General features: G+C 43.3%; 3 protein-coding genes across 3 annotated transcripts; 2 read left to right on the top strand and 1 right to left on the bottom strand.

Moving 5' to 3' along the window:
- Positions 1–503: 503 nt before the first annotated feature.
- Positions 504–6,949, top strand: C8R40DRAFT_1041313 (ABC protein; the record flags this gene model as incomplete). Its single annotated transcript, XM_046223989.1, has 38 exons — positions 504–640; positions 693–744; positions 802–867; positions 928–1,266; positions 1,330–1,374; positions 1,439–1,573; positions 1,626–1,766; positions 1,822–1,858; positions 1,965–2,017; positions 2,064–2,208; positions 2,255–2,305; positions 2,359–2,425; positions 2,477–2,594; positions 2,652–2,975; positions 3,033–3,146; positions 3,198–3,311; positions 3,365–3,409; positions 3,462–3,528; positions 3,582–3,920; positions 3,975–4,098; positions 4,161–4,241; positions 4,297–4,399; positions 4,452–4,530; positions 4,698–4,763; positions 4,819–4,902; positions 4,956–5,006; positions 5,067–5,175; positions 5,229–5,277; positions 5,341–5,413; positions 5,469–5,521; positions 5,575–5,599; positions 5,653–5,859; positions 5,918–5,990; positions 6,046–6,113; positions 6,236–6,512; positions 6,563–6,648; positions 6,711–6,772; positions 6,833–6,949. 38 exons carry the CDS (start codon positions 504–506, stop codon positions 6,947–6,949), a joined length of 4,176 nt encoding a protein of 1,391 aa, XP_046088068.1.
- Positions 6,950–7,497: 548 nt separating this feature from the next.
- C8R40DRAFT_1183075 (DNase I-like protein) lies at positions 7,498–11,854 on the top strand (the record flags this gene model as incomplete). Its single annotated transcript, XM_046232979.1, has 19 exons — positions 7,498–7,723; positions 7,777–8,213; positions 8,265–8,444; positions 8,502–8,863; positions 8,913–9,029; positions 9,083–9,276; positions 9,355–9,446; positions 9,497–9,640; positions 9,706–9,752; positions 9,862–9,942; positions 9,989–10,073; positions 10,124–10,204; positions 10,258–10,448; positions 10,499–10,607; positions 10,664–10,802; positions 10,849–10,929; positions 10,988–11,149; positions 11,200–11,244; positions 11,296–11,854. The coding sequence occupies 19 exons, from the start codon at positions 7,498–7,500 to the stop codon at positions 11,505–11,507; spliced, it is 2,985 nt and encodes a 994-aa protein (XP_046088069.1). The 3' UTR covers positions 11,508–11,854.
- C8R40DRAFT_1096876 (uncharacterized protein) lies at positions 11,625–13,598 on the bottom strand. Its single transcript, XM_046227752.1, has 6 exons — positions 13,176–13,598; positions 12,921–13,122; positions 12,655–12,866; positions 12,057–12,594; positions 11,885–12,000; positions 11,625–11,829 (listed from the first exon to the last, which is right to left on the bottom strand). Exons 1-6 carry the CDS (start codon positions 13,567–13,569, stop codon positions 11,696–11,698), a joined length of 1,596 nt encoding a protein of 531 aa, XP_046088070.1. The 5' UTR covers positions 13,570–13,598; the 3' UTR covers positions 11,625–11,695.
- Positions 13,599–13,618: the final 20 nt, after the last annotated feature.

Genomic DNA, 13,618 nt, shown 5'->3' on the forward strand with positions numbered 1-13,618 from the left:
CTATGAGGAGAAGGGTAGCATCAACGGAAAAGGCACAAGGATTCATGCTGATTCACGGCCCCGAAAGAGGAAAAATCAATACATTAGACGATGGGTCAACCAACGTAGATTTAACCGTCTGTGGGAGATAGTACAAATCAATTTCCCCAGCCTTCCCCAGCAGACCTGGAGTATGTGAAACGCTGGGCTGGAATTAAAGTGCTGAGAACTTGGATTTCTTCTGCGCTGCACGGTCCGACCTGGGATTAATACGAGATCATTGTCATATTTTCTTGGAGAAGGAATGAAGGGGGTTTAGAAAGTCGTCAGTTCTAGGGCATGCATAACACGCTCATTATGAACTTCAGAACGTGTGAATCTTGACCTGGAATTTTGTTGCTTGTTCTCATACCACTGCCAGCCAAACCACTCGAACATATTATTGTCGGTCCGATGTCTTGCAAGTTTAAAAGGCATGTTGTGTCCTCTGAATAAAGATTCGCGGGTCCAATTTTCATCTCATGATGTCTACAGAAAAAACTGAACCACGCGAAATTAAGTCTACCAGCGTACAATCTCCTGACTACATACCTTCAGATATTATTCACCTCGACGTAGGTGAAGATATCACTCGTATTCGAACAAAATGGTGGCAGCTGTGGTCGGTCTGTTTTTCCTCCAGTCGATGTTTTGCTTACCGCCCAGGAAACTAGGATTCCAAAAGCTCTTCCTCTTCCTCCGAAAGAGACCATGGCAGACGCTCCTGTGCGCCGAATTTCGGGCGTTCTTTTATCGATTATCATTTAAAGCAGTCTTGTGCAGGTCATCCCGATCGTGAATGCGTCTCTGTTTTCAAAGTTAACATATTCTTGGGTCACGCCGTTGATGGTATGCTTTTTTCGTTCTAATTTGACCGCTGCGAGCGCATCGACTGAAATCTGAGACTAGGTCTTAGGCTATCAACGTACATTGCAAGCCTCTGATCTCTGGAAGATGGATGAAACAATGGCTGCCGCAAACCTTTCCGAGCAACTAGACAACGCATGGACTCGGAGAGTACAGCAGGCGAGCGAATGGAACATGAAATTGGAGCTCGGGAAGATAGCCCCAGGAGCCCTGAGACGCATTTTGTGGTTTGTTAAGGCACTTGCATCAAGTGATCCTCGTAGTCGTCGCCAGTCTCTGGAAGTCCATTGGCGCAAAGTGGGTGGAAAACGGAATGCTAGTCTTGCATGGAGCTTGAACGAAGTATTTGGTCATCTTTTCTGGGTCGGAGGAGCTTTCAAGGTAGGTATCTAATTAGCAGCTTCCCAATGAACGACTTATGACCACTCACGGAAACACAACTAGGTTTTCGGAGACACCTGTCAGATGATGGGTCCTTTGGTTGTCAAGGTTTTTTCTACATTGTCTGTAGTCGAGGAGTCTCTGATTTATGTTTGGTGTTCCATTTTTTTAGGCAATTATCAATTTTGCAAAGGAGCGCTCTGCTTCCCGTGAAAACGGAACAGAGATACCAAGCATTGGAAAAGGTGTCGCGATGGCAATTGGACTCTTCTTGATGGTGATATGCACAAGTATATGCCAGCACCAGGTACATATAACCACTAATATATTCACGATTCCATCTTGAAACCAATATACAGTTCTTCTGGCGCTCTATGACAACTGGTGTCCTTGCTCGTGGGGCATTGACAAATTCTGTGTACAAACGTAGTGTTGTTCTGACAGGTAGAGCTCGCATAGAGTACACAAACGCAAAGTTAGTGAATAGTATTTCAACGGACGTGAGTGTTTGAGTAGTCCTTGAACTCCAAACACTGTTCTGATCATGGAGTGTAGATAAGTCGAATTGATGCAGCTTCTCAGTGGTTTGTGAGTTCAATCTTTTCATAATGGCATTTTATAGCAAGACTTATCTTTATCACAGCATGCGGGTATGTATACTGGATCTAACTTGGGAATTTATGCCAATGTCATACAAGGATGGACTGCACCAATACAGGTTATGGTCTGCCTTATTATTCTTCTGGTGGAGGTATGTATTCTTGTGGCTGCATATCTGTGCTGACAAAACTGCGAAGCTTGGTCCTTCAGCTTTGGCTGGCTTTGCACTTTTCTTACTGGTTGCTCCGATACAAAGCCAAGTTATGGCGCACCGTCTGAAGATTCGGAAGGCATCAAATATCTTCACTGATCGGCGAGCTAAGCTGTTGGCAGAAGTGTTCAGTAAGCTAGTCAATATTTGTAATTTGTTCAGTACTAACCTTTCCAGGCACTATGCGTATTGTCAAGTATTTCTCCTATGAATTTCCTTTCATCCAGAGTAATTCATTAACGTTGATTTGGGGATTTTTGTAGGCTAAAATAATTGTTTAGGAATTGCACAAACTCGAACTCAAGAAATGGTTGGTATCAAAAAAATGAACAACATCCAATCTGCTAAGTAAGACTTTTCTGCCAAGAAAATACCTATAAACTAATTTGATATGCCTAGTACTGCATTTGCATATTCAATACCAGTACTAGCTGCAACTCTTGCATTTGTCACTTATACCAAACTCAGTGCAGAATTCGACATTGCTGTTGTTTTTTCATCACTCAGTTTATTTCAGGTGAAGCAAATGTCCACACCTGATTGGTCTTGAACTCATTCTACTTTTTGATCATAGCTCTTGAGACAACCAATGATGTTTTTTCCTCGAGCCATGTCTGTCACGGCAGATGCCCAGAATGCTTTGGCAAGATTATCAAAGATATTTCATGCTGAAATTTTGTCGCAAACTCCATTTATCATTGACCCCATGCAAGGTTCAGCTCTTCAAACTAAGGACCTGACGTTTACATGGGAACTATCTATACCTGAAGAGAAGAAACCCAACATTTACTCTTTTGATAATGCACAAGAACTGGAGCCTTTTCAAGTGCGGAATATTAGTCTTGAGATTCCATGTCATTCTTTAACAGCAATTGTTGGCAAATGTGGGAGTGGTAAAGTCAGTTTTTGCTCTGCCTCTAATAGTTGCTGGTCACTCATCCAAATTTGCTGTTAGTCAAGTCTATTTCAAGGTCTCATTGGAGAAATGAGAGTGGTCAAAGGGTCATTCTCTTTTGGTGGAAAAGTTGCTTACTGCCCCCAAATTCCATGGATTCAGAATACCACTGTTGTAAGTTTTGTTTTGTATGGCAACAATCAATCATTGATATCAAATCTGTAGAAAAATAACATCTTGTTTGGTGAACCCTTTGATGAAGAAAAGTATTGGAGAGTTGTGGAAGTTGCATGTCTGTTGCCTGATCTAGAAATTATGGCTGATGGTGATTTAACTGAGGTAAGTAATTGGTTTCATTTCTATTCACAATTATAATATTCAAGTTTGGTCAGATTGGTGAGAAAGGAGTCAACCTTAGTGGTGGTCAGAAGCAAAGAGTAATTCCTGATATATCTAAGTTCTGAATGTTTTCCTAATTCCTTTGATTAGATTAGTATTGCTCGGGCTTTATATAGCAATGCAGAAGTTTTCCTCTTTGATGATCCACTTTCTGCAGGTGAAGTTATCTTTACCAGTGCATCATGTGGCTGTTACTAATGGTAAACTTAGTTGATGCACATGTTGGAAGGGCTTTGTTTCATGGTGCTATTGGTCCATTAATTCAAGAAAGAAAAACTGTCATTCTTGTTACACACAGCATGCACATTCTGCCATATTGTGACAGAGTTTACAGTATGGAAGGGGGCATTATCTACCCACTTCATATAAATAGCCCACCTCTTCCTTTACAAGTCCTAGGAGAAGGAGAGACATTGTCAAACAATGTGGAAGCCCAGACAGATGCAATGCCTGGTTTTAATGCACAGCAACGAGGTGCAGGGACTGGAAAAGATGGTGGAAAGCTCATTAAACTAGAAAAACGGAGCACGGGATCCGTGCCTTGGTCTGGTATGGGTCTTCCAAAGTGTTTCATTCCTGGTATTTGACAACTGTTTTTCAAAGTTTATTGGTCATATGTCCAAGCTGGCCGGGGCTTGATTACTATCCCATTGATTGTTGCTTCGATTGTGCTCATGCAAGGAAGTCAAATTGTAAACACTTATACACTTGTCTGGTGGCAAGCAAAGTATGTTATGAGTATTCTTTCTTCTTTCTTGAAATATCAATATTGACATAGTGATCATAAAGTACATTCCTCAAACCTTTCTCCTTTTATCAAATCCTATATGCATGCCTGGGCATATCCCAAGCAATGTTTACATTTTTAATGTATGTTGCCGTACTTGATTGTCAAATTGAATATTCTCTGAAATTTGATTTACAGGGGTCTTTCAGTTGATACATTGTCAAAATTTGTGTCAATAAATTTGCATCAAGATGTCATTTTCAATATTATATTTGCACAAATGTCTTTCTTTGACACGACAGTGAGTTATATTTTCTACGAAATCTTTTGTTGTGTATTGAAGTATAATGCAGCCGTTAGGTCGAATTCAGAGTTTGCTTGGGAAGGATATTGACAGTATGTTGACATTATTTCAAATTGCATTTGTGGGTAGTCAAATATTGACATGATTGTAGGTATTGACAATCAAATTCCGAGTAAGTCATGTCCAAACTTTCTGAACTTCCGGTGTGCTCACAGAAGTCCAGCATCTGTCCGTCTTTGTATGCGATCTTTTAGAAATTCATCTGAAAATGAAACCGAAACTTGCTGTATTACAGTTATTCTGACTATAGCGAATGTCATCGGAGCTGTGATAGTCATTTCTATCCTTGAACCCTACTTTAGTGAGTCTTCGCGAAAATTTGACATCAATTTCAGCCTTGTTGATAATGAATTTAGTCATCGCAGTCTTTGTGATTGCGTTTGGCTACTATTATTTTGCCTTATTCTATAAAGCAGGTGCCAGAGAGATCAGACGCCTTGGTAATTATATGACAAGGTATCATTAAATTGAAGATTGATTCTCCCGATTTAAGATGCTATGTTGCGCTCCTTGCTCTATGCTCAAGTCTCGGAATCTCTGACCGGTATGTACACTTACCTCTAAAAGTCAGCCTGGCCAAGATGATTCATTACTTAAATCTCAGGCCTACCAACAATTCGTAGTTACGGAAAGATTCCAAGATTCATTCAGGATAATCAATATTACATTGACCTCGAAAATCGAGCATTATTTATAACTGTTACTACACAAAGGTATTTCTCCTTTATAAACATAATCAAAAACCCATCTCAGAGCTTGTATACAGGTGGCTTGCTATACGGGTTGATTGTTTAGGAGCTATACTCGTCTTTTTTGTATGGGTTGATTTTGTTTAATTGATTTTTTCGAAAACTTACAGCCGAGCAACAAATTCCTAGGTTTCATTATTTGCAGTTATAGGGATATCTGGAATCAATGCTGCTCAAATTGGCCTAATCCTGACATATTCTAGTATACTCCTTTTCTTTTTGCAAGTCCATCTGTACACTGACTCCACAACAATTAGCGACCCTCACTCAATTATGTGGAGTAGTAACAAGACAGTCGGCGGAAATTGAGGTTGGTCTTCATTCCCTACGTATCTCAGAACTGAAAGACTGACTACAGCTCAGAATTATATGAATGCAGTTGAACGAGGTTTCCTGTTCAAAATTTATCTGATTGTTTCAAGATTTTGACTACAGCATTAGCTGTTCATTATGGTCAACCGGAGTCCATTGCACAAGAGCCCCCTCATGAAATCAAAGCCTCTGAACCACCTCCATCATGGCCCCAAGATGGTATCATACGTTTCAAAGATGTTTGCATGACCTATCGACCTGGTCTACCTAACGTTCTACACAATATGGACATTGAGATTGGGGAAAATGAAAAAATCGGGATTGTGGGTCGCACAGGTGATATCTGATTCATAGCAATATTTATATGCACATTGACTTGAGTATGAACGTCAAGGTGCTGGAAAATCATCGCTCATTTTGACCTTGCTCCGTATTGTCAACTTTGAAGGAACAATCACAATTGATGGGTATGCTTCTACCCAGACGGAAGAACAGAACACATCGCTGACTAAAAATTGAAAGGATTGATATATCGCAGATCGGGTTGAGAAGCTTGAGGACAAAAATATCTATGATCCCTCAAGAGGCAAGTCAGATTTTGGTTCCTTGGAATTTTGAAATACTTATCGGGCTTCGAACAGCCAACGTTGATTAGTGGTATGTATATCATACACTCTCTCAAACAATCCCGGCCACTAAATGTCATGTGAAGGGACTATTCGCACCAACCTCGATCCTTTTTCACAATATGATGATCCACAACTGTGGGATGCTCTCCATAGGTCATATTTGGTCGAGGATCCTCAATCTGATTCTTCGACGGACAACATAACCGTGACTTTGGACGAAAAGTCAAGTGTGCAAGCCATCACGCTCGACACGGTTGTCGAACCCGAGGGAGCGAATCTAAGTGTTGGTCAGCGGGCATTACTCAGTATTGCGCGCGCTCTAGTCAAGAACAGCAAGGTTGTGATTCTGGACGAGGCGACGTAAGGAAAAACAACGACTCCCTACGACTGATTGCTGACTTGATACAAAGTGCATCAGTTGATCCAGTGACAGAGACCAAGATTCAAAGGAGTCTTCACTCACAGTTCAAAAACTGTACTATGCTATGCATTGCTCGTAGGGATTTTCATACAAATCTTTGCAAAGATATCCCGTTGATATGAGTTTTGCGTTTAAAGATCGTCTTCAGACTATTATTTCGTACGATCGCATCCTAGTTATGGATCAGGGGACTGTAGCAGTGAGTATCTTTTCTTTCGCAGCAACTTCCAGTTGTGTAACAGTTTTTGACTATGCCCAGGAATTTGATACTCCGTTGAGTCTTTTCCAAAAGACAGATGGTATTTTCCGCAGTCTATGCGAGAAAGGTGGAATTTCCCTGGATGATATTGTTCGAAGTGACCGAAACGCAAAGTAGTGGAATGATACCTTCCATAGCACTTTCCCACCAAACTATGTTTATCGTTTTAGGCAACTCGTGAATCCATACTCCAATGGTTGACATTCTAACTTCCATGCAGAACATCTTCAGGACTATCGCTTCTTCCTTCGCGTATGTTCTAGTCTACAGAAAACTGAACCTATGTGTCAGGTCATAGTTTCGGACGTGGCAAGGACAAACTCATGAAGAATGGGTTGCTGCGCTGATTTAGAGATAGGATTTCATTAATGGACCAAAATTAGAGGGTCATTATTTGCGTCCTGTAGAGCAGAAAGGGTGATCGCAAATTGGAGATGAAAGGACATATAAACGAATCCTACGGACCATGAACTTGCAATACAACGTACAGATAGCTCGACCATGCAGAGTATGAAAGACCGTTCTCGGATACTGGAGTTGATTTGAAAAGAGCGAAATGATCTTAAGAATTTGAAAGGCTTGAAACTTAAAGCTTGAACACGAGACTCAACGCAAGTGTAGCGATATAACTGGAATAAGCGCCCGGATCTGGTCTCTTACGCTCCATGTACTTGTATTTGGGTAGCCACCCGAGGACTCTAATTCTCATTACCAGCCCTTCTGAAGAACGGGATGGAAAGCCTAGAAAAGCTCTCGTATTTCGTGCCGGTGTTAACAGCACACAAGCTGTTGTTGAATTCTTACCAAAAGATGAAGTCGATTTGTTGAATGTTGTCAGACTGACCCAGAGGGGAGTGAAGGGCTGTCTTGGGATGATTTCTGTAGAGAATGGTGGGCTTCATTATTTGTCGACCTGTAAGCTATCCTCATGAGGATCGTTGTAGAATTATTCCTCGCGGTTGTCACAAGCGCGGCCGAGGTAGGAAACACTCGGCCCTCGGAAACAGCTCCAGAGGCTGTTGCTCGAATACACGAAGTCGCATTCTACAGTCTTACGTCGTCACTTTGGGATGATATTGACGCGGTGTCAAATGTTGACTCCCCAGATCGAGACTACAACAATCCTCAAGCTTACGAACATCCATGCGCTCCTCTGAGCAAAATTATATCTTCGGGAACATTTTACTATGCTCTTGACTCTTCTTGGGATCTTTCATCAAGGCTGACACGGCGCCTGGCGCGAGATCCCAAAATTTCCAATGATATCGGGACCTTTGATGAAAGATTCGTGTGGAATGAATACATCGCGCGCAGTCTGCTTGATTTCAGGGAACGCCTAGACCCTCTTGAACGTGACGATTTCGATCGGTGCCAGTTCATCGTATGTCTGCAATCCGACACTGTACATTTCGATTCGCTGATCGGGTTCTAGATATTGACAATCCAAGGTTATGTGGGCGTTTTCTCAATGGCGCTTCCTGCACCTCCGACCAATGGATCTCCTACCATCGCCACCCTTTCATTGATTTCCCGCCTTGGATGGAAACGTGCAGGAACAAGGTTCAATACGCGAGGTGTAGACGACGACGGAAATTGCGCCAATTTTGTTGAAGTCTGTCTCACCTTTCTCCGTTCATGCTTTATGATTTTGTGTTTGACTGTTTGGCAGACAGAAACATTATTTGGTACTGACCAGCATTGTACAAGCTACGTGCAGGCCCGTGGCAGCGTACCCGTATTCTGGGAACAACAAGGACTCCAGACGTTCGGACAACGCATACAGATTACCCGACCTCATGCCTCTCAGCCTGCCTTTGAGCGACATTTTGTTCACTTGACAGAAGAGTATGGTCCTACCCATGCTATAAATTTACTCGGCACCAAAGAAAACGAAGCCATCTTAAGCAGTGCGTACGATCGGCATCTCCGCATTGCTCATGCAGGACTAGGGGATGAATTGAGTATCACTCATTTCGACTTCCATTCTCAAGTCAGGATTGGGGGACATGACAGCGTCATGCGAGAACTCAGGTATACCCTACCTCTTCAGATTATATGCAGCCACTAACAGAGGTGTAAGACGCATGGAGGCTATCACTGACCATGTAGATTCATTTGGGTTTACGATGTGCGACACGACTTCCCATGATCTCATTACAAACCAGCGGGGCATATTTAGGACTAACTGTTTAGACTGGTGAGCACCGAACCGCGTTACTCCGAAATCCTCAAACTGTTGTTCTCTATCAGCCTCGACCGGACCAATTTTGTGCAAGACATATTATCTCGAACTACCCTAGAACAATATCTCTTACTCGTCCGTCGAGAATGGATACATTCAAATACTCTTTGGCTACATCATAGGGAACTGTGGGCAGAAAATGGGGACGCTTTATCCAAGATATACGCAGGAACAGGTGCTTTGAACACCAGTTATACACGAAGTTGAAAGCGAACCCTGGCTGGTTGGTCTTCTACCAGGTGTGCTTAATCAGAATCTCATGTTCACGAAAAGCCTTTAGGTGTATTCTCAGATGCTACCAAAAGCGTTTCCCGGGCATACATCAACAATTTTCAAGACAAGGCGAAGCAGACTGCGATTGATATGTTTTTAGTGCGTTGTTGTCAGAATCTTTTATGAAACCCAATCGAACTCCGAGTCAGGGCAATATGAATTCTCAAAGACAAGTCACTATCTTCGACCCTATCCATGACTCCGTTCGAGCTGCGCTGGACAAACGACTGCCCGAATATTCACACAATAAGCGATGCGTCATTTTCGTAGGCACCTGGAATCTGAACGGTCGGGTCCGTATACTTATCTCATTTCTTTGATATCATCATTCTCTCGGCTGAGTCTCTTTTCATTGCAGGCGCCATCGGAATCTCTGATACCTTGGTTATTCCCGCGAGATTGTGAGTCTGTTCTTCTACAGCTACTAATAGCTGCTTATTGTTATGGATTAGCATTCGACGAGCAAGTGCATGATGCATCTAAATATTCGTATCTGAACTTAGACATCCTCTAGTCCGGATATGTTTGTGCTCGGATTTCAGGAGATCGTTCCCCTTACAGCTCAACAAATAGTCCAAGCAGACCCAGAGAAGCGGTGAATCTCATCCTTTGCTGAGGGGGGTTAAACTTATTGTTGGTAGACGGATATGGGAGGGGAAAATCCTTGAAACCCTGGACCGACGTCATCAAAAGAAGTCGGACTATGTGTTGCTTCGCAGTGAACAGGTGAATACATTCAGGTTTTCGATTATGACTATCTCTGACGGTTTTCGTAGTTGGTCGGCACTGCTCTTATGGTTTTTGTAAAATCTGAGCTCACTGCAGTCATTCGTAATGTCGAAGCCACAACGCGGAAGGTACGCACCAAGTCAAAGATCCCAATCAGTGTTACAATGTCAGTCGATGATAGACTGGCCTCAGAGGAATGTCCGGAAATAAAGGTGCTGCGGGCATTCGTCTGCAATATCACGACACAACTTTCTGTTTCATAACTGCACATCTGGCTGCTGGTCATGCAAACGTCGAAGAAAGAAACATGGACTATCGTACGATAGAAACCGGACTGCACTTCCTCAAGGGAAAGACAATCTCTAGCCATGAGTAAGTGGCGATTTAATGACCTGTCTGTATCCATCAACTTTCTTTTGCAGAAATGTGATATGGCTTGCAGACACGAACTATCGAATCGATCTTGAGAATGAGGCTGTGAGGTCTTTGGCCGAATCCAATTCATTCGACACTTTATTCGCTGCTGATCAGGTGAAATCTAGTTTTCACAGTCTCCCTTGAATCTCGACTCATTTTGTCGTTTCCAGCTCAAGCAAGCTATGGACGCCGGTATCGCGTTCTCGGGATACGAAGAAGGCCCTTTGCTCTTTAGACCGAGCTACCGGTACGACCTAGGCACAGACAACTATGATTCAAGCGAAAAAATGAGAATACCTGCTTGGACGGGTGCGCTCAACCTTTTCCGACAGATTCAAGCCTTATCGTTGGACAGATCGTATATTGTACCGTGGACATCAACTTGATCTTTCTGCGTACTCGAGAGCCGAGCTCAAAGGCTCGGATCATAAACCCGGTATGTTATGGTTGGTTACCTCCATGAATGCATAGGCAGTGACCTCCGACCAATGTAGTCTTCGCTGTCTTCCGACCCAGCATTCGCATCATCGACCCAGTCAAACGAGCTGCGCTGTCTCGCCTACTATTAGATAGTGTTCTCCATACTGAACCGGGGGAAAAGCTGGATGATAAACTTGCATCGATGGTGCTACCAGAGGACTTCCATTCGAATGAACGTTAGTCATGAATGAAAACATCAGCTGAGCCAAACGCTGACCCTCCACAGTGCCACCTCCAAGTAGTGATGAACAGACATGGTGGGACACGCCAGGTTCGTCGTGCTTTTCGCGTCGTCTATCAATACTCTATCTTTGTAACTCAGATTTGCCGGATGGTGTTCTACCTATCCTCTCCTTCAACTCTCATTTATATCGCCACTCAAAAAACCCCTTCGACGAGGACGGTTCTGTTGATTCTCCTTTATCTTCTTCGCCTTCTTCTTCGGATGAAGAGCTTTACTCTGCGGCAATAATGACCCCAGACCGTCCTACCCCTGTGACTCGCAAGCACCCTTCTCCACCACCCATTTTTTAGATTGGTTATATACAGTACCGTTGGCCGATTTCGTTCTTCCTAAGGACATGGTCATATAACATCAGACCCACAAACCTTGCAGTCATGGGTGTGAGCCCCTAAGTTCTGTCTATAATAATGGTCGAAAACGTGCATTTCTTCGAGCAAGAAAGATACAATGTGGGAGGACAATGATACAGAAATATGCATCAGATAATTCCCTGCTTTTTGAGATCTTCGTAAGTCTTCCTGTTATAGACGTTACCTTCATCATCTTCCAATTCCTCCATAGTTTCCTGTTCGAACACTTCATGCTTCCCTTCCTGTTTAAGTTTTTCAGCAACTAGTAAAATTAATGAGTAAGTGAATCATAACGATGAGAGCATGATCTCACTCACGCGCAAGCGCATCCTCGATCTTCGTGATCTCATGAAAATGTTTTGTATTCGGCAGGCCCAATGCACGCATACCAAAAGCATGCCGAGATTCTTGAAAATGTCGATCGAAATTCTTCCTACAGGGGAGGGCTGGGTAAAATAGATTCGCAAGGTGAATACTCAAACGACGTACCTGCCCATGTACACAAAGTCTGAACATATTTCACATCGATACTCTACACCCAAACCATGTAGCTTATACAACCAATACGGAATAGGTTTTCCATCCCAACCAAGGGGTAGCTTCAGAGGATTGTATATCCTCTCTTCCTCTTCTTCTTCCCCCTCGCCTTCATCGCCATCACCACTTGGACCATTCTGAGCAGCCGACCCAGAGGTATTTTTGGGCTTCGCTTGCTCAAGAAGCTCTTGCTCGCGCTCACGAGCAGTAAGTGAAAAGCGACGCTCGACATTCGACTTGGTGTCATTGAGGGTTCCTGCAAGCGGGACCAGGAGGGAGGTGACAAGGTGTGTGTGTAATGCAGAATTGTGAAGGCGGGTTTTTAGTGAGCTGAGATTGGAGGACGCGGAGACTGCGGAAGTGGAAAGCCCGTTGGGATTTGTAGGTGCTGTATCGGCAGAATTCTGGGCTTGTTTTACGGAAGCTTTGACGTGCTTCTTTGACGTGAGATGTGCATCGTACACCGTTTGCTTGGAGTAATATTTCTGGCCTAAATAAGTTTTTTTTTTCGGGTAAGAGAAGGGCAAAGTGCCATCGGTGCGCAACGTACATGCTGAACACCATATTCCACTACTATTAGTACCACCATTTACCGATGTCTTCTTGCTGTTGCTGCTCTCTTCTTTCCAGTCGGTTAATTCCCCTGCTACCCAAGATCTCTCGAATTCGACTGTCGCTTCTTGCTGTTGGAGCCCGAAGTCGCCCAGAGGTTGCGTTCTTTTCGTAAAAGAGAGAAGATAAGTATGTAAAGCCATGATGTATCTACCCGCGAAATGAGACAATTGATCCAAATAATACTGAGTAACAAACACGTACGCCTCATAATCCTTTGTGGAACGAGCCTCTTGAGATAGTTCTCGATGAACGGGGCCGTTCTGAGCTTCTAGAAGCAGGTCGAGGTACTGAAGATAACCCGGACGTTTTCCAATGTTCTTCAGATTATTGTATGCGGTGTGGTTTGCGTAAAGGTCAAGATACTTTCCATAGACCTCTTCTCCAGAAAATAGTAAAGAAATAGCTGTAACAGAACGTTTAGCGTCATAGAAACAGTACTGCAGTTGTCCAGCGTACGATCTTCATCCTCATAGTCATCGTCATCCTGAGTGGATTCCTCGAGCAGAGAAGCAAGTTCCAATTCAAAGCCTCCTGTGACAGAGTCAGGATACTTGCTGTGGTGCTCTCGTATTTTACTTAACCGCGAGTAAAATTCCTCTAAATTATTCTGCTGATTGGGAGGCGTAGAAAGTGAATTGATTTCCTGTTCCCGAGCATTCTTGTCATCGTAGAGATTGTTAAGTGCGACTACTCGTGACGATATTCGGTCAAGCACCTGCGCAGCGCGGTGTTCATTTTGAACTTTGCCTTCGTGAGTGGAAGTATTTCTGGACAGGAGTGTGTAAAGGGCCCGTTCAAAGCGTTCGATCTCTTCGTGAGTTTGCCGCTGGACGTCGATAATAGAGTCCATGAAAGTGTAAAGGTAAGTTGATTTTGCTGATAACTCCCACGCTCCGCAC

The sequence above is a fragment of the Lentinula edodes genome, assembly GCF_021015755.1.
Source record: "Lentinula edodes strain Le(Bin) 0899 ss11 chromosome Unknown C8R40scaffold_11, whole genome shotgun sequence".
Taxonomy (NCBI): Eukaryota; Fungi; Basidiomycota; class Agaricomycetes; order Agaricales; family Omphalotaceae; genus Lentinula; species Lentinula edodes.

What these genes read in the sequence shown, in the direction of transcription:
- C8R40DRAFT_1096876 (XM_046227752.1), bottom strand. Translation starts at nt 13,569, where the DNA reads ATGGACTCTATTATCGACGTCCAGCGGCAAACTCACGAAGAGATCGAA. An exon ending in TCCACAAAGGATTATGAGGC is followed by an intron (nt 12,867 to 12,920) that starts GTACGTGTTTGT and finishes TTTCGCGGGTAG; the next exon opens with ATACATCATGGCTTTACATA. An exon ending in TGGAATATGGTGTTCAGCAT is followed by an intron (nt 12,595 to 12,654) that starts GTACGTTGCGCA and finishes AAACTTATTTAG; the next exon opens with GCCAGAAATATTACTCCAAG.